The 19,256-nt window shown below is 46.7% G+C and overlaps 1 protein-coding gene across 11 annotated transcripts in view; it reads left to right on the top strand.

Annotated features, from left to right (window-relative positions):
- Wt1 (WT1 transcription factor) overlaps positions 1-12,511 on the top strand; it is a 46,361-nt gene extending 33,850 nt beyond the window's left edge. For 4 of the 11 annotated variants that reach the window (XM_026404810.2, XM_077797534.1, XM_077797538.1 and 1 more), the window contains 5 exons: positions 2,890-2,986; positions 6,231-6,381; positions 9,358-9,447; positions 10,040-10,123; positions 12,390-12,511. In XM_026404810.2, coding sequence (XP_026260595.1) covers positions 2,890-2,986; positions 6,231-6,381; positions 9,358-9,447; positions 10,040-10,123; positions 12,390-12,511 — 544 coding nt within the window. Of the gene's footprint in view, positions 1-2,889; positions 2,987-6,230; positions 6,382-9,357; positions 9,448-10,039; positions 10,133-12,389 lie in introns of all 11 variants that reach the window. The other 7 variants (XM_077797533.1, XM_077797539.1, XM_026404800.2 and 4 more) reach the window with 3 other exon arrangements.
- Positions 12,512-19,256: the final 6,745 nt, after the last annotated feature.

The following is a 19,256-nucleotide window of genomic DNA, read 5'->3' on the forward strand; positions in this document are numbered from 1 at the left end:
GTCACTCACTCTCACTGTCTGTGGACTATAGTGGTGTGGAAGGCAGACACGCCCTTGCTTTCCTGGCATGCACATTCTAAGAGTCAGAAAAACAGATGCAACTGTAGCCCCCATCCAACGCGGGCTGCTGAATCAGTGGCACTCAGGTGCATTTGAGCTGGCATGAAATATCACACAGAGACACAGAAAATACCTTTTTCTAGGGCAGTTCAAGACGGCTTCTGCACCTCAGACACAAGCTCCCACAAGGGGAGCAAGAGAAAAATACAGGAGGCAGGCAAGAGAGGGGGGAGCATGTTTTGAAGCCCTGTGTATTTAAGGGAGCCAATCAATGGAAGGTAAGGGGTAGTATCACAACCAACAGGTGGGTGGAACTCATCGGGTGACGCCCAGTTCCATGGCTGCACCTCTCCTGGCAGAGGTGAGTCCACCTGCATTGCAGCAGGTGCAGTGCCAGTTCAGTACCACCTTACTCAAGACCTAAAGATGTGTGCAGAGCTCCTGTGCAGGGCGGCCTCCGACAGAGGCCCTCTGGGCTTGGCATCTTTCACCCTGCTGTAGCTCTTTGAGACATTCCTCACCTCCAAGATGTGCTAAAAATTACTCGAAGCAGGGCACAAGAGAAAAGATGTAGTCGACTGAGGATGCAGAACTGCCACCTCTCTGCCCAAACTATGCAAAGCAGACAGGCAGTTCTTTCTAAAATGCTTGGAGCCAGAAGTAAATGTGAAACCCCTTGGCTGCTGTGGCCCCAGGCTGTGTGGACACCTCAGTCATCCTGTCAGACACTCTTGCCTTCCAGGAATTCTCTCCCCTGGTTGAGTGAGACTTGAGTCAGCCTGTGGTATGCCCCCTCTTCCATGAGATGGACAAAGGCACCTGCCTGTTGCCCTGAAACCCCTGGAGCAGCTGGAGTAACAAAGGCAGAGGGTGGAGATTCTCAGCCTCAAACAACCGGTTAATCTTACCTGAAGGCTGAAAAATGCAGATGCACAATGTTTATAAAGCAGCTTTATTGAGTTTGCATATCTCATCCTTTACCCTTCTACAGTACACCATACAGTGGGTTTTAATATACTTGTTAATATGTACGGTGTGATTGCTTTTCATCGCTGGGACAAAATACCTGGGAAAAACAACTTAGAGGAGGAAAGATTTATTTTGGCTCCCAGGTTCAGAGGTTTCATTCTATGGTTGACTGGCTCCAAGGCAGGAACACCATGGCAGAAGAGCAAAGCTACTCCCTTCATGATAGCCACGTAGTAGGGAAAGAGAGGCCAGGGACAAGATATACCCTTCCAGGACGTGGCCCTGTGACTTACTTCCTCCAACCAGGCCCCCCTGCCTGTAGTTTCTGTTTCTTTCTAATAATGCTATCAAATATTAATGCCTCCATAGATCAGTCCACTGATGAGGTCAGAACCCTCATCCAGTTACTTCCCCAGATCCACTTCTGAATATTGCTGCATTGGGGACTAAGCCATCAACACATAAGTCTTTGGGAGATACTTCTTATCCAAAACCATTAGTTTGGCCGCTCCCACAATTTTAGGACATTTTCAGCAGTCACTCTTTCATGTCCTCACCAAGTATAGATTTGCCTGTTCTAGACATTTCATATAAATGGAATCACACAATATCTTTTTTTGTTGTTGTTGTTACTAGCTCATCCCATTTAGCATAGTGTTTTCAAAGTTCATCCATATTATAGCATGTATCAGTACTCCATTCCTTTTTATGGTCAAATAGTATTCCATTGTGTGAATATACTGTATTTTGTTTATCATTCATCAGTTGATTGACATTGGAGTTTGATTCTGTGTTTTGATCTTACAAACGGTGTAGCTTCTAAACAATGTACACAAGTTTTTTTTTTGTTTTTTTTTTTACGTGTGGACATCTGTTTTCCTTTCTTTTGGGAATATACCCAGGATTTCTGGGTCACATGGTAACTGTGTGTCTTAATTTTTTGAGGGATTGCCAGACATTTTCTGAAGCAGCTGCACCATTTTACAGAGATGTTTCATAAAAGAGATTTCATCATCATCTCCATGGTGCTTCCTGATGTAATTCTAACGTCCTGCCTGTGTGGATAAGAATCCTTTCTCTGCTTCGTTTGGAAATAAAATTGGTGCAGAACAGATTTCAGCACTGTACCTGAAGTAAAGACTATTTTTAGAACAGAGCAGTCACTTCTTCCAAGTGGTTGTTTTCAAAGCTCCACATTCCTCGGGTCTCACTAGTAGTCCCAAGTTACCTTGAGCACCAAGTAGAGGACTAGTCAGTCTGATACTGGAAGATTGTCCAGGGCCCAGCTGCAGCACAGATTGACCACAAAGAGTTAACCTGATCTGGAAGACAAATCTGTAGGTTAAGTGGAATAGAGCCACAGATGTGTAATCCCACTCCTGGGGATGTGATATCTCTTCTTGAAAGTGTCGTCACTTTTTTGGTGCTATCTGGTAAAAAACTGAGTCATGAGGTGTCGACAAAAATCCAGTACACTTCATGTGAAGCTTGAAGCATTCTGCTCATTCCTGAGATATCCGAGGCTGTCAGCCTCCATTGAGATGGTAAACAACTTGCTGGGGATGAAGTCCTGCCTCTGTGGCTTTTCCTGACTTGTCTGAGCGTGGTACAGACCCAGACGGTGTGCCTGCAAGAATCTGAGGGTGAGGGAGGACTGAGTGGTGGTGACATGAAGATGAAGTGGCCTCAGCTTTCACAGAGGCTCTGCTTCCAGAGGCGCCCCATGGAGGGAGGCAAAAACCAATTGTGTTTGTCCCATGAGCTTAAAAAAAGATCACTCCCTCTTGGCTGGAGAAGAGCCTTTCCAAAAGGTGGCTGTGAACCTACCTGAGTGTTGGCCTCCCTTTTCTGTATTTGCAGCCATGGCACAGGGTATGAGAGCGAGAACCACACAACACCCATCCTCTGTGGTGCCCAGTACAGAATACACACCCATGGTGTCTTCAGAGGCATTCAGGTGAGTACTCAGGGGTGTCCCCTGGACGCTGCCTTCACTGCACGGCCTCTTTTCCTATTCCACTGTCCTTCAGTTCCTTGCCGATTGACCATCTGGCCCTGGAAAGACTTAGCCATCAGGAACCCCCACCTCCTCCTCCTCCAGAGATGCTGTCTCCTGCCTGACTTAGACCAAGATGCTTCCTGCAGAGTCTTGCTCTTTCCTCCTTTCTCCAGAGTGAACTGTACGGCTCTTGTGTTTGCTAGGCAAGCTCTATTCTGGGCTTGAATCAACAACCTGGACTCTTACGAGATTTGATCTGCATTGGAAAGTGCCCAGAGACTGACTGTCTTGCTGGATGTTGATAATAGCAATAATAACAGTACCACCTAGGCTCGGACATTTTCTTTTTTTGGTACCAGGTATTGAACCCAGGGGCACTTAACCACTGAGCCACATCCCCAGCCCCTTTATATTTAATTTAGAGACAGGGTTTCACTAAGTTGCTTAGGGCCTCGCTAAGTTGCTGAGGCTGGCCCTGGAACTTGTGATCCCCGGCCACAGCCTCTTGAGCTGTTGGGACTACAGGCATGCATCACTGCGCCCAGCTACTCGGACATTTTCTATGTGCTAAGATTTATACACGGACCTTAAAAAAATGGACTTTGTCTTTTAGAGAAGTTTTAGTTTTACATAAACATTGTCCAGAAAATACACAAAGTTCCCATATCTCCCTTCCCAGTATCCTCAGTTTCCCCTATTATTAACATCTTGTATTAGTACGATATATTTGTTATAATTGATGTGCCAATATTGACGGGTTCAGGCTAACTAAATCTATAGTTTACATTAGGGTTCACTTTTCATGTTGTGTAGTTCTGTGGGTTTTAATAAATACACAATGCCATGAATCTATTTGGATAGCATCAGATCATGGTATTCTTATGTGGTGTATCACCTTAAAAATGCTCTATCCTCCACCCGCTCATCACTCCCCTCCTCCATTCTTCCTTCCCAGCACCCACTGATGGTCTCTCAGGATGTCATACAGTTGAAATTGTACTCTATGTCGCACTTTCAGGCTGACTTCTTTGTATTCTTCCTGTGCATTTAAGGTTCCTCCATGTCTAAACATAGTCTTCCTCCCCTCATTTAGTCCTCAGCATACATCTGTGAGGTAGGTATGTTATCATTTCCATTTTGCTGGATGGGAAAGCAAAGCCCAGGTAAGATGAGTGACTTGTTCAGAACCACATAGCTAACAAGCGGTGGAGCTGAGACCTAGAATTCAGGCTTGTTTGACTCCAGAACCCTCTTTAATTTTGTGGTTCTGGGGATTGAACCTAAGGCCTTGTGCATGCTAGGCAAGCTCTATTCTGAGCTACATCCCCAACCCTTTTATACTTTTATTTTGAGGCATATTCTCACTAAGTTGCTCAGGCTGCCCTCAAACTTGGGGTCCTCCAGGCTCAGCCTCCTGAGTAGCTGGGATTACAGGTGTGTACCACCACCACGCCCAGCAAGAACAGCTGTTTTTAACTGCTGCATAATACAGCTTGCTGGGGGGACAGGATTGTGAACAGTTTAGAGGAAGAAGTCTCCAAGGAGAGTAGTGAAAGTAAAGTGGAAAGGTAAAAGCTTTTTGGAGAATTCAGTGTTTGGTGGAAGACCACTTTCACAGAGCCTCTTTGGGGCTGTCATTAGCACACAGTAACCAAGGGGTTGTATGAGTGTTTTCTAAGTGTGACTCAGTGGCCACAACAAGAGAAACAGCTGTCATCCTTCCACCAGAATAGTCAGCACCCTAGGGATAAGTGTGTGTGGGCCAGGCCCCTGGGTGATATGTGGGGCAAGTAGCTCCGAGATGTTCTGATTATTTTCCAGAAGTGTCGTGGAAGTAGAACAGCGTGCTCCCTCATCCCAGGCCTTCCCATGGTGAGAAATAAATGCAAAGGTCACAGAAATACAGGGAACCAGTGGCGGTTTAGGAAGAGTCATCCAGTCTCTTTGGACAAAAAACCATCAATCCTTTCCCCACCGGGACCCTGACTGACATTCACACTCATCTTTATGTCCTGTTGCCATGTACACTGCATCTGGGATGAATGAGAGGAAAGGGAAAGTGCTTCCTTTGCCTTCCTCCTCGTCAGTACCCCATTTGTCAGACTCACTGTCATGGCCTGTAGCAAACTCCACCCTGGACAGGTGTCTTGCTCTTTCACTGTCTACTCATTGTTTTCCTCGAGGACACCACACGGCTGGCTCAGCATTTAGTTTCATGCCACCATTTACCGTGAGATGCTATGGCCTATCAACCCGGCTCTCCTAAGTCCTTGCACACTTTTAACTTCAAAAAAGATAGTGCCCTCTCAGTGCAAGGGGGTGTGAAGCAGGAACGAGAACTCAAGCTTGGGGAGAGTGGGAAACACAGGGCCGGGTGTCGATGAAGCTCTGAAGCCGTTCCAGGTCTTAGCGTGATGGTGGGTGTGCTCTGTGTCAGCCACTCTCACCCTTTGGCCTAGACTTGCACATCTGACGCTGAACAGGGGGAATCAGTGGCTCCTCGGGCACCTGCCCTGCTCCCGTTTGTGACTCTGAGCCTGACAGCGGGGAAGGGGAGCCTCTTCCACCAGATAAAGGGGATGAGCAGATGCCTTGGAAGGACAAGTAAAGAGCAGAGACAGCAGACAGGTCCAGTCATTTCTGGTGACAGTATTAAAGGTTGTATTGGCCGTGCCATGGGCTTCTCTTGGGTTCAGTTCCCCTTCACAGATTGAACCCTCAAATCCAGGGGCTCTTTCTTTCTGGTCATTTATTTGCATGTGGACATTCTGGTCACTTTGGTGCTGATTCACTAGCTCACATTATTCTCTGATAAGAAACTTCAACATCCATTGCAGATTGGGCTCAAGGTCATGGCGTCTGAGTGGGAGGGAATAGATGAGATCTGGGATGTGAGGACTTTCGGACCTCACTGCCTCATGTGGAGGAGCTCAGAGACAGGATGGATTGGGAGCTCTTCTAGGCACCAGCATTTCTTCTTCAGAGTCTCTGTGTTAGGGAACCCGAATAGTAGTGATAACATTAGAGTACAACTCTGCAGAATATCTGATCTATCCTCCACTAGTGATGTCTGCCACGGGCATTTGGGGTGTGGAGGGGAATGGTTTCAGATCTCACATTCCAGTGCTCACTTTTCCTTGGGACTGACATGAATGTTCATACGTGGCCTAAAACCTCTGTTCCTCTCACACTCTGCCTACAGGATGTGAGGCGTGTGCCTGGAGTAGCCCCGACTCTTGTCCGGTCAGCATCTGAGACCAGTGAGAAACGTCCCTTCATGTGTGCTTACCCGGGATGCAATAAGAGATATTTTAAGCTGTCCCATTTACAGATGCATAGCCGGAAGCACACTGGTAAGTGTGTCCATGGTCCAGCCTTGGACACAGGTAGTTCAAGAGCTCCTGTTCTGGGCTCACACGTAGGTGACTTCTGGAATGGAAAGTAGGCATTGCTTAGAAAGGTCAGGCCAAGTCCATTTTCATCCTGATTGTCCGTCCTTTATTAAGAAGTCAGTAAACCATCTTCAGGAAGAACAGAATAGAGTGGTAGAAGGAGAATATCAAGGAATTAAAGAGACCCACGCTTGAATGCTGGCTTCACCTAGTGGGAGCCCTTGAGCAAGTTACTTGTTGAACGTCATTTGCTTCATGTGGAAAACGGAGATGATAATGCCCACCTTATGGAGTTGTTAAGCATAGACTAATATTTAAAGGCATTGTAGATTTAAAATACCTATCATAGGACCCTATGTCTAGGGGTCTGAATGAATGCTAGTGATAGAATATTCTTACCATCTCTAAGGGGAGAGGAGCAAACCTGGGCATAGGATAATCTGATGACTCGAGTGATGGACAAGGTCATCATAAAACTTTGAAGGAATTGTCCAGAGAAGAACTGAATCGCTTGGGTTAGTAATAACCAACCAGCAAGGAAAGGGAAATGGCCTGTAGTTAAATTTTTGTCACTAGTCTTTTAAAAAACGGAGAAGTGATTTTTTTGATTATATGTTCTGGAAACTGGACACACCCTTCTATCCTGGGTCAAGGAGTCTGTGTCTGGGACAGAGTTGGCCTTGTCTGGTTGTTGGCCACCTTGAACGTGAACAGGCATTTCACAGATTCACTCAGCCTTGTAGGCACAGAATGGGCATGTGTCTGGGTCTTCCCTACAGGGAGAATGTGAAGCCCAGGCTTTTCCGCAGAGAAGCTGGTGCTGGTCTTTCCAAGTGAAGGACAGCTTCATGCTGTGACTACTCTCATTATTTTGTTATTCCTGCTGATTGCGCTGTGGGGTAACTGAAAGTGAGCTGCCTTCAGATCCCTTTAGACCGTTGGGCTTTGCTAACTTATTGCATCTGGAGGATGTGATTCTGCCATAAACTTGAGCTTGCACTCAGTAGACCACGGGCTTTGTTGAGAGCACCTGTGGCATATTATGCTTTTTACATATTCCCCTCAATGGGATCATTTGAAAAGTATCCACTAACGTAATAAAAAAAATGATAAAGTCAGATTCTGCCTGGAAAAGTGCAAGCGACTGTATTGAAGGTGATATGGTTTGTAGAAACTTACTGGGAAAGAGGCACTGACAGCAAAGGGAGGTTTAGAGGGCTGTGGATGAAGGCAGTGAACGAGACAGCCAAGAGCCCCAGGCCCCCTGGAGCCTCCACGAAGCTCTTCCTTGCAGAAGACAAGGCAGTCAGGTCGGTGTTTAACAATCCTGCAGCCCCTGTCTTCAAAGGGTACAGTGTTTGTTTATGTATTTATAATAACAATACAGACTAGTATATGGAGAATTTTTATGTGCTGATCTGCCTACACACGTTATTTCATTTAATCCTCTCACACAAAACCATTGTCAAGAGGGTAGGACATAGTGGAAGCAGGACTTCAGAACTCCGACCTTTTAACCCCAAATCACATCCTCCTTCTCAAGGAGGGGGTGGTGCACTTTGGAGCGAGGATATACACTAAAGAAAAGGAACTGAGAAAACATGGGATCACCGTCTAACTCAGGTCCTGGAACAGCTCTGAAGTTGAGAGGGAAGGGATTTGAGCGAGGGGCACTGGAGAAGTTTTCTTGAGGAACAGGAAGGTCTTGGGTTAGCCGTGGAAGACTGAGGTCAGGCAGAGCCCTTGAAGGGTGAGCAGAAGGCCGACTGCAGGGCAAGGAAACCAGATGAGAAGGGGCGCCGTCTCCTCCAGGTGGCAGAGCTGCCACAGAAGTCACCGGGCTGGGTCCAGATATAAACGAAGGAAAGCTCTCCAGATATTGTAGCCTGTGGAGAAGGCAGACGGAAATGGCTCACCTCATTAGAGGCACTGGGATAAATTCTGTGATGAGGGAGGGAAGGGGTTTGTATCTGACCGTGAAGTGTCCAAGCAGGCATCACAGGGAAGTGAATGGCAGTTGGGAGGGACAGAGGGTTGACTCTTGGATGGGTAAAAAAAAAAAATGTGAACGTAGGAATGAAGAGTGTCCAGTTGGCTACAGTCGGGGTACAGATATCAGGAAGAGGGCAGAGGTCAAGAGCAGAAAAAGGCACTAGGGGCTGCCCACCAATGGAAAAGACTTACCAGACCCTGGGGTGGCTTGTTGTCCATCTCAGAATGCCGGTGACTCAGAAGTCTGAGGAGGGGGAAGGCCACAGTTACCGAGTGCCCTCAGCTCCTGGGGTTTGGCTGCACTTTCTCTGTGGAGGACGGGGTGGGGCAGGGGATTGTGCAACCCCACGACTGACTTTTCTCTTAGAACAGAATGATACAAATTTTCTAAGTGCTTTGGCTCCGTGGATTGGTTGATGCTTGACTCAAAAATGTGAAGTCAGTAGCAAGGAACACCAAATCTTCAGGCTATAAAACTTAAAACACTTATTTCTGAGGCTAGCCTCAAGGCACACCCATCCCAGAATTCTGCTCCACACTCAACCTAGGAGTTAAAACACCTTTGGTTTTTATTTAAGTATTCCCTGATGTTATTTTTTGAGCACTGCTTTTGTGCTACACACCAGCCTGAGCCCTTTATATGGACCGTCGAGTCCTTTGAAGGTGTCAGATTATTGGTCCAATTTCCCAAGGAAGAACTGTGCTTCACCCAGAATTGTAAGCAGCAGAGCGGGTGAGGGACGGCCCTCGTTCACCCAGCCCAGTGTCTGCGAGTGTGCACAGCTGGGCCTTTGATCTCCTGTGGAAATTGGCATCGCTGCCCAGAAGAGCTCCCCGAAGTGCCTGAGGCATTTTGGGATCCCCTCAGTCCAAGTAGGTGAGGTTGCCTCTGATGAGATCGCACTTGCAATGTTGTTTTCAAATAGAATATGTGTCTTCCCCAAGGTGAGAAACCATACCAGTGTGACTTCAAGGACTGTGAGCGAAGGTTTTCTCGTTCAGATCAACTCAAAAGGCACCAAAGGAGACACACAGGTTTGTAGGTTCCCTTCTCGTTGCCAGCAGTCATGTTCCCTTGGGTTAGGGCTGATTTTTGTGATGCTCTTCCGTGTTGAATATGGATGAGAGGGTCAGCCATCTGTTTCGTTTTTTTCCAAGAATCCACCCCCTCCCCCAAATCTGGAGACTTTCCTTTTCTTGAAGAAAAAGAAAGGAAAGAAAAGGAAACCTCCCGTGCCTTCTGCAGACCACAGCACAGTGAGGTCCCACAGCAATGGGCTGCTGGTAGAGAGTACCAGTCAAGACCAAGGGTGGCGGAGAGCAGAATAGGGGTGCAGCAGGATTCACCTTTTCAGTTATGATCCAGCTGAGACCTTCTCTCGGATGAGAAGCTAGAGGTCAAGGAATGATTGTTTCCAGGACAGAAGCAGGTCCTTGAGGGTTACAGTGCAGAACCAGGTGGATCCTACTGCTGGACCTGGGGGATTGGGGAAATGTGAGGGCCTGACAGACATTGCAAGTGTGGCTGGAAATACTGGGCTCCTCCAGCTGCCACCAAGCCAGCCTTGTGGGCCTCGCTGTGCCCCACATCGTTAGGGCCGAGGCTAGACCTTCTCTGTCCGTTTAGGTGTGAAACCATTCCAGTGTAAAACTTGTCAGCGAAAGTTCTCCCGATCCGACCACCTGAAGACCCACACCAGGACTCATACAGGTAAAACAAGTGCGTAAACTTTTCTTCACATTTATTTTTCATTTTTTTTAAAAACTATCGTTGATTGAGCTTGTTTGTGATAAGAGAGATTAGATTTAGAAACTCAATTGAGAGAAAGAACAGTGTGTAGCTATCTTAATATGATAAATAATAATGTTTCTCAAAGAAGGAGAGAAGGGGAAATACAGAATAGGAGAGAGATGTGGCAGGAACATCCAGAGTGTCCAGAATAAAAATGAAGAGATAAACTAGGTCCCTACTGTTCCCGATTTGTCCAGTCACATTTTTTTTTCACTTGGTTTGACACAATAATCAACCTTACAGAAAAAATAAAAATTTAGCAAGCCAAACACTTATTCTCCTGAGAGTTCATATTTCAGGACCCTGCTTGGAGAACTGGTTCTAATGCCCCCAAAGCAGTCTTAGTTTCTGCTAGACTGACTTCAGTCCTCAGTCCTAGTGTACAGAGGGATTAGGGCTTTTACATCTCCACTGGCTGTTGAAGGATTTTTGCTTGTCCACAAGGCTGGTGTGATTCATAGTGAAATTAGCACCACTGTATTGCATATTTTTTACCTTCGGAAGGAGGGCTTTTGGTTAGGTGATCTCATTTTATCTTCCTAATATCCACATAAAAAGAGTAGTGTAGGAGTGATTTATCCCTAATTTACTGACGAGGAGGCAAAGGCTCTCGTGAGTAAAGGACTTGTCTGAAGTCACGAAGCTAGTAAGCAGCAAACTCAGCCAGACTGCTCCCAGCCCCCCTTAACCCACTGTCTTCTTGATGGAAGAGCATGAGTTCATGCAGCCTCCAAGGAGGACAGAAGTAAGAAGACAGCCAAAGCCAGGAAAGTTGTCTCCACTGAGGTTGGATTGATTGAGACTGGTGGGAGAAGGGGTCGGAATTTGTCCAGTAGGAGGCAGAGTTGGGAGCAGGAGCAGATCAGGAAGAGCAGAGGGACAGTGAGCGGGAGGTGAAGGAAAACAACCCCCACCCCGGTAGTCCACAGGCTGCGCTTAAGACAGTCGAGGCACCGGTGTAACAGTGGGCATGATGGGCGGTGCTTTGCTCCCGTCTTTTGACATGGCTTCTCTGACTTAGTCCTGAGCTCACAAAGTGGTGGGAAAGAGTTGTCCCTTGTGCACCCACCCCCCATGTGTGTTCCAAGTGACCTGTGTCACCAGCAGACTGATATTATATTTGCTCATCCCCCATTCTGACCATGGGACACCACATCTCCTGGGACATTTCTCGGATCAGTAGTCAGAGAAAGCGAAGTGGGACCAGCAATATCCTGAGAAGATCTTCCAGGAGGTACAGGGTTGGCTCCTATGGCATTATCCTTAGGAAGGCCCGGGAGGTACAATACAGGAAAGAGTCTGGGCTTTGGAATTAGACAAGGCTGGATTTTAGGCCTGCCTGGGTTTGTTCCTGCTAGATGTCCAACCTCATCTATAGGATGGGGATAATGTTTCCCTCATGGGACTGTTGTAAGGAATATATAAGGTGTGCGCATGCACACACACACACATACGCACACACAATGTCCAGCACAGGACAAGTCTTGGCATTTGTCAAGCATTTAATAAAAATTAGTATTCGTCCCTAATGAGATTGAGGCTTGGGAGGAATGTCTTGAGGCTCTGTCGATAGAGTCGGCTTATATTTTGACAGAACCATGCCTCAGTTAGAATCTTCTCTATAACAGAGATGATGCTCTGAGTGACCCTGACCCTTCATGGTAAAAGAAGCAAATAGCATGCAACTTGGTATCAGTGATTTATTTATATCCACAGAGAGACATTAAAGCTGCAGACCCAGCTCCACCTCTGTATAGCAGTCAACAACATCCAGGGTGTGATGATCCCGAGGCCCTTGCAGCTGAGTTGAGCTCAGTTCCCTGCTCAGCCACAGGGAACCATTGACATAGTTCATACATCATTCCAACAGTAGACTGGAACAGATGCTTTCCCCCTTAATTAAATACGAATTTCCCAAATATTTCCATTAACCAGATTCATCCCTTCTTTCCTGTTTCCCTAGTCCCTTAGTCTGGATGGAAGAATATTTCATAATTTTTACATGATCTCGGACATTATTTAGCCCCCAGAGGTGCTGCGTTAAGCAAGCCCATTGGTTAGCTTAGGGAAAGACCTGTGGGAGTCAGGGGCAGGTGGCTGTGATGAATGAACTCGGGCCTTTGATAATTGAACTTGTGCCAGTCTTGCTGAGGCAAGTGTCTCTGACCAGCAATTGTATCAACAGGTGAGAAGCCCTTCAGCTGTCGGTGGCCCAGTTGTCAGAAAAAGTTTGCCCGGTCTGATGAATTAGTCCGCCATCACAACATGCACCAGAGAAACATGACCAAACTCCAGCTGGCGCTCTGAGGAGTCCAACACGGGCACAGTTCTGTGTCCCAGGCAGGACAGTGTGTGAACTACTTTCAAATCCAATTTTGAAATTCTTCACTCACCTAAGGATATGGCCGTTGATCATCTTCATCCAACTTCCAAGACAAGATACCTGTACCACTGGATCCTACCAGGTTTGCGGGAGAAGTTGGACTCTCCTCTGCCTAACTCACAGGCCTGGAGAAGCAGCTAATGATGTCTGGTTAGTTAAAAGCCCATCGCCATTTGATCTGGATTTTCCATTGTAAGAAGAGCCGTTGTTGATCACATCCCTCCAACCCTCCCCTTCTCCTTTACGCTCATTTTCACTAGGAAGGGAGGGATGGTACCATTTCCCATCATGGAATATTTATAGGCCAGGGCATGCGTTTGTGTCTGCTAACGTAAACTTTGTCATGGGTTCCATTTACTAACAGCAGCAGCAAGAAATAAATCAGAGACATTGGGGGTGAGGCTCATCCAGCATCCTGGAGGTCAGGCGGGCTGCTAACCTGGAAGACAGGATGTAGTTCCACCAGGCGACTTTTAAAACACACGTGTTTCAAGCAACTGAAAAAAAAAAATCAGAACTAACCAGTACCTCTGTATAGACATCTAAAAGAATCTAACTGCTCAGTTAATCAGTGTTAATGTTAGCACAATGTTCTTAAGCAACCGTGTGTGAAGATGGGAGGATTTTGTGGTTTTGACTTTTTCTGAGTCAGATGCATCTTCAGAGATGTACCCATGTCTTCACACAAAGAAAATGGAATTCATGTTCATCATTGGGGGTGTCCTTAGAGTGTACAGATCACACTGGCCATGTGGCTTCAAGTTGTAAAAATTAAAAGTGAGTTTAAAAGAAAATAGGGGGCTGGTCCAGGATCTCCGGATAAGTCTGTTCTTAAGTAACTTAAGTAACTTTGGGTCTACAAGTATATGTGAAAAAAAAAAAATGAGACTTGCTAGTGTGGAGGAAATCCATTGTTTAAAGGTTTTGGGGTATGTGTGTGAGTGTGTATGTGTATTTTGGTTTTTAAGGGAGGGAGTTTATTATTTACTGTTGCTTGAAATTATTGTGTAAATATATATATCTGGTAATGATCTGCTCTTTGACGACTAAAATTAGGAAATGTATAAATGTTAGGTGCATCACTGGGTGTTGATCTTGCAGCATATTGATGATAACACTAAAAAACTGTAACCTGCATTTTTCACTTTGCTCTCAATTAAAGTCTGTTCAAAAAGAATGACAAGATTTTATCAACTGTGTTGTGTTTGAATCTTGAGACCAATTCAGCCTTTTTTAAACAGGTACGATGCCACCGCCTTTGCTGGCTACTAGTAAGCCTATCTAGGTTCTGACGACAGATGTTTTTTCTGTCAGACTTACAGAGGGAATTTTCTGTGCTAGAAGAAGCAGAGCGCCACCTTCACTTTGCATGGTGACATGATTGTGTTTGTGCTAGATGGTTGAGTGTCTGTGGATGATGTGATGGGAATTATGGTTTAGGGTTTATTTTACCAAGATTATCATCATTGTTTTTTAAGGGGGTGATGGAACCCAGGGCCTCACACATGCTAGGGAACTGCTCTACCACTGAGCAGCCCCTATATCATTTTATTTTGAGACAGAGTTTTACTAAGTTGCCCACGCTGGCCTCAAATTTGGGATCCTCCTGCCTCAGCCCCCTGAGAAGCTGAGATTACAGGCATGTGCCACTGCACCCAGTTCATTGTAACCTTTTTTGTTCCAGATCAGCAGAAGAGAACAGAGAGGTACTAATGACAAGTGATCTTTTTTGAAAAGTTCATAGAGACATTCCGGGGATCAGGAGGGCATAAGCTGAACACAGAGTACAACTGAATTTACAACTGTAGTAGCTATAAATCAGCTCAGCAGGTAAAACTGCTTAGATTTTCCTGGGCAGCTGAGTGTGAAAGCAAAGATCTATATTATCTATAAACTCTTTATGGTTTGGAGTGTGGTTTTCCACTTGTAAACAAGAAGATTCATTTGGTGGGCCCCTCTTAATTCTATTATCTCGGAGCTTATGTGCATTCCACGTTTCTTTTCTTTCTTTCTTTCTTTCTTTCTTTTTTTTTTTTTTTTTAATGTGTCTTGAGCAGACAGGAGCCCAGCAACAGACACTCTTTTTAGCATTCAAGTGCAGTTCAATGTTTGGGCCACCTGAAAGCCTGGTTTCTAGGCCCCTCTTATTGTGCATCTGGCTCTTGCATCACTGTTAATTATAGTGAGTATGGTGACTCATGTATATCAGCCATATTTATCTTTTCCCGCCAGAAGATAGCATTTCCCTGGAGACGCTCCGGACAAGCATGGCAAACGTCAGCAAGTCAGAGATTTCACAACAAAAGCACAGCCTCAGGGGTTGAAGCTGAGCAACAGCACACTTGCCTGGCATGTGTGGGACCCTGGGTTTGATTCTCAGCACCATGTATAAATAAATAAAATAAAGTCTATCAACAGCTAAAATAATAATTAAAAAAAAAAAAAAAAGCACAGCCACATTGCTTCCATGGCTCAAGGAAAACAGGAGATTCTGACTACCCCTGCAGTATAGCTTGCAGCAAAGGTCAGAGGCTTTAGAAAGGAGAGCCACCTTGGTTCCAATCTCAAGTCCCAGTTTTCTCATTCTTGAAGTGGGGATGGAGCCTCTGATTGGTAGGGTCACCATGAGGATTAACTGAAAAACTGTGAAAACATCTAGTACACACTAAAGGCTTATGTAAGAATTATCTAGGGAAACTATTCGCCACTGATTCACCTGCTCACTTCTTTTTCCTCCCTCTCCCTGCCTGCAGTGTCTAGGCATCCTCATAGGGCAGCTCTGCAAAATGACAAAAAGTCTGCCCCCAGACCCCCAAACTAGGGTGAAAATTTATAGCAGTTGGGTTCCTGGCCAGCCTTGCACAGAGACCAGCTCTGCTTGCTCCGTGTTATTTGTAAAGCACCTGATGAACCCTGAGTGTGTTTCTGCAACCCGCAGTGTGGGCCTTCGGCAGACTCTCCGGAGCCAGTGGGTGGGCGCTGGTGCGTGGGAGTCTCCTATGGTCTAGGTTAGAGGCTATATTGGGAGATGGTCAGAATGTGTGTTTTTCCTTCTTGATTTTCACCAGGGGCTGGTTCTATCCTTCCAGCCTCCCCAGTTTCCTCTGCTGGGTCTTCTCATCCAGACTTCCTGTTATTCTCTCATCTGAATTTCTCAAGCATTCAGAATGTGTACAGTTGAAACAGTGCCTAATGGCAGTGTAGTGCTTGCCCATCTTTTTAAATTTTAGAACAATCCTGTAAGGTAGACAGGGCAAGTGTTATGCCCACTTTACATTTGAAAACATTGAGGCCCAAGGGAGGTAAGAGACTGAAACAGGTCTTGGTCTCATTCTTCTTGATTCAAGTTTCCTACCCAAACTTGATTGATGTAGACTTCTATTTTGCCCCTTTTGACTATATACTAGGTTTCCCCAACCAGCACAGAAGCTTCTAGGGGGAGATCTAGTCCCTGTTCTGGGTTATTTGCCTTAGTGTTTCTTAACTTATTAGTCTATAGATATCACCTGGGGAGTTTGCTAAGGTGTAGACTCTGATTCCAAAGTTCTGAGGCAGGACCTAAGAATCCGAACACTAACCCTCTCCCAACACTAACCCATTCCCACCATGCTGGGCTGCGGACAGCACTTATGTAGAAAGGACCTACAGGATGGTCTCAATAAATACTTGTTAAAAGGTGACTCAAAGGTGACAGATGAGATTTGCACTTGACAACTCTGGGGAGGTGCTGAACACTGCTAGCCCTTGATAATGGCCGTGATGGTGGCCCCTGATGTTATGGGTCAGACATTCTGTGGAATTTGATCAGTGAAACTTTGTTCACTAGTCCTGGTGAAGCCATTTGTGAGGAGGTTAGTTTTCAAACAGCCCATCCTGTGTCAGTGACTTCTACTAGCAGGGGAGACTTCACCCGATAAGATCCAGTGTGGCGGGGACCACGCCTGCATATCCCATCCAGAGCATGTCACTCCGCCACACATCTCGGCAATGGGCTACTGCCTCCCTGACACCATGAACCAGCATCCTCAACTGAAACCATGTGACTGGAGAGGGTCCATTCCCTGGGAGCCAGCAGCCTCATTGGCAGGCAGGGAGTTCCCAGATCTTGCCTCCACTAGGAAGTACTTGCTTGGCTATTTTGGGTATCAGTGGCAAAGGCAATGGCCCCGGAACCCTGTCCTTCCTGCAGGGTGTTTACACCCCACTGAAGTTGGACTAACCAGTGTGTCAGGAAGAAGTGTGTGTGCATATGCACACATGTGTAGAACAGTGGTTCTCAACTAGGGGAGAGTTTGCTCCCCTAAGGGGTTCTTGGCGATGTCTAGAGAGGCTTGAGATCATCACAACAGGAGCAGGAGCACCACTGTTAAGAGGCCGAGGTGCTGCTAAACAACCTGCAGTGCCCAGGACACCTCTCCCCTGCACCGAAGAATTATCTGGACCAAAATGGCATGGTCTCCAGGTTGAGGGGTCCTGGTGTAGAAGAAGGGAGTCAATTTCCCTAGATAGAATTATCACCAGGTTAGAGGGGAGAAGGGGTCCAGTCCTTAGGTGGCCTAAGAATTGCTGGCCAGTCCTCCTGAGATCTACCTTTCTGAATTAACTCTTTGGGAGGCATTTGCATTGAAGTCTCTAAGCAGGCCGAGTGGTTCGTCGGAATTTCTCAGAGGTAAATGCCTTCAAACCACAATGAGGAGAACACATCCTGAAGAAATATGAAGAAGGTCTTGGCTTTTTTCATTCATGTCATTTTTAGTGACCCTTTTATCAAGTGATTGAAATCTGCAAATATTTGATAGACGCTTACCAAAGCTAATCAGTTAATGCAGATGCTCATGATGATGGCAACACCTGGAGGAATTTTCCACCATCATTTAATGCTCTGCTGAGAAGGTAACTAATAGAAGGCTCTAAAATTTTCTATATTTCTACATTTTAAAAGTAAAAATCCCAATTCTCTTAGTTTTTAGATTGGCCCCAAGAAGGAGTGAGGCAGAAAGCAAAGGAAGGGCCAAGTCTCAGAAGGTTGGAACCCACCAGCCCCACCCGCTCACAGGAGCTGTGCACAGGCCAGGCCAGAGCCCAAGGACTTCACAGTCCTCCTGGACAGGCTTGGGCTTTGGAGGCTGCTGAGGGCCAGACATGCTCCCCAAGATAAGGCTCTGGAAGGCAGTGCCTGTAACCAGATGGACAGTCACACCATTATGAGCAGAAGCCTCCAACAGAGCTGGCAGATGTGAGCAGGCAAAGCAGACGGAACTAGCCATTGGGAGCTGAAGAGATAGCAAGAGAGTTTTCTGGAACAGGGGAGGCTTGAAGGAGGGTGTGGGGGATGGGGCTGAGATGAATGTAGGGGGGCGATTGTTCAGAACAAGTGGCTTTCCCCCCCTCTCATGGTCCCAAGAGCATTGGCCATGCTGACAGTGGGTGAGAAGGATGGCCTGACACAGGGGACTCTGAGGCCCACTAAGAGGGAGGCTGGACTCCACCAAAAAGAAGGACGGGTGGAAAGAGGAAGGCAGGTTGGAGAAGAAAGACAAGAGAGATGAGGAATGAAGTGTGGGTGTCAGGGAGGTCTGACAGCAAGAGGGGCCTTCTGTCTGTCAGGGCCTGACCCCCACGTGAACCTACACGGGCCCTGCTCCCGCCCACCCTGCAGGACTTCCCCAAGTGGCAGATGCTCAGGTGATAAAGGGAAAATAACCATGCGGCGTTTGTTCAGCCTCTGTGCCCAGACCTGAGCCCTTGTATGTGCATTCCCTCACTCACAGCAATGCCCATGAGACGGGTAAAGAGACCGAGGCTCTCAGAAGCACCTCACCCAGGGCCATACAGCTGGCGGGATGGCACAGCTGAGATTTTAACCCCATTCTGACTCAGAGCCCACACTCTGAACCCCTGCACTGTATGGCACTACCCCCCATCCCAGGGCTCGTTGGCCCCCCAAACCAGAGGAGGGCGACCACCGAGAATGCAAGAGCCAGACCTCACCACTCACTGCTAGGAAACCAGGGATGTCTGTCAAGTGCCCAGAGACAGGACAGGCCGATGGGCAAAATGTTCCCTCCCCTCGTATCCAGCTGTACAGCCTGTTTGCAAAATATGTTTTCATTCAGTATTTTATATTAAATACCGGAACTCAAGAGATGACATAGCCTAATGTGAGCCGGACAGTGATAAAAGGGGAAAATTGAGAAACACATTTGAAAAGTTCAAGGTCAATTGGTTAGTTTTTAAAAGGCAGCATCCTGCTTTCCCAAGAAGCTCTGTGTAAGAAGAAGCTGGTCCAGGAGGAAGCCCTTGTTCCCGGTGATGGTGGGGGTGGGGGATGGGCCCCCATGGATAGGATTGTCCCTCTTCTCAGGAGGCAGCCTCCATTTTTGAAAGACATGTTGGAGTCCTTACCCTCCAAACAAAGAAGGCCAGGGAATCTTCAGAGATGTCTCCTGTGCCAAATTTTTCTGAGCCCTAAAAATGTAATAACCACATCAGTGGCCTTTAGCACTCAATGTGGGCGTAACCTGCCTTCCTGCCTTCCAGCCTTGACCCCAGCAAACCTCTGCCCTAGCATGAGAGGAGAAGCCAAGTGATCCTGGTTAAAGCTCACAGGGACCTGGGGGACTGGTGAAAGGGAAGAAAGCAAGAGGGATGAGAGGGATTGGCATCTGC

This window comes from Urocitellus parryii, chromosome 4, assembly GCF_045843805.1.
Source record: "Urocitellus parryii isolate mUroPar1 chromosome 4, mUroPar1.hap1, whole genome shotgun sequence".
Lineage (NCBI taxonomy): Eukaryota > Metazoa > Chordata > Mammalia > Rodentia > Sciuridae > Urocitellus > Urocitellus parryii.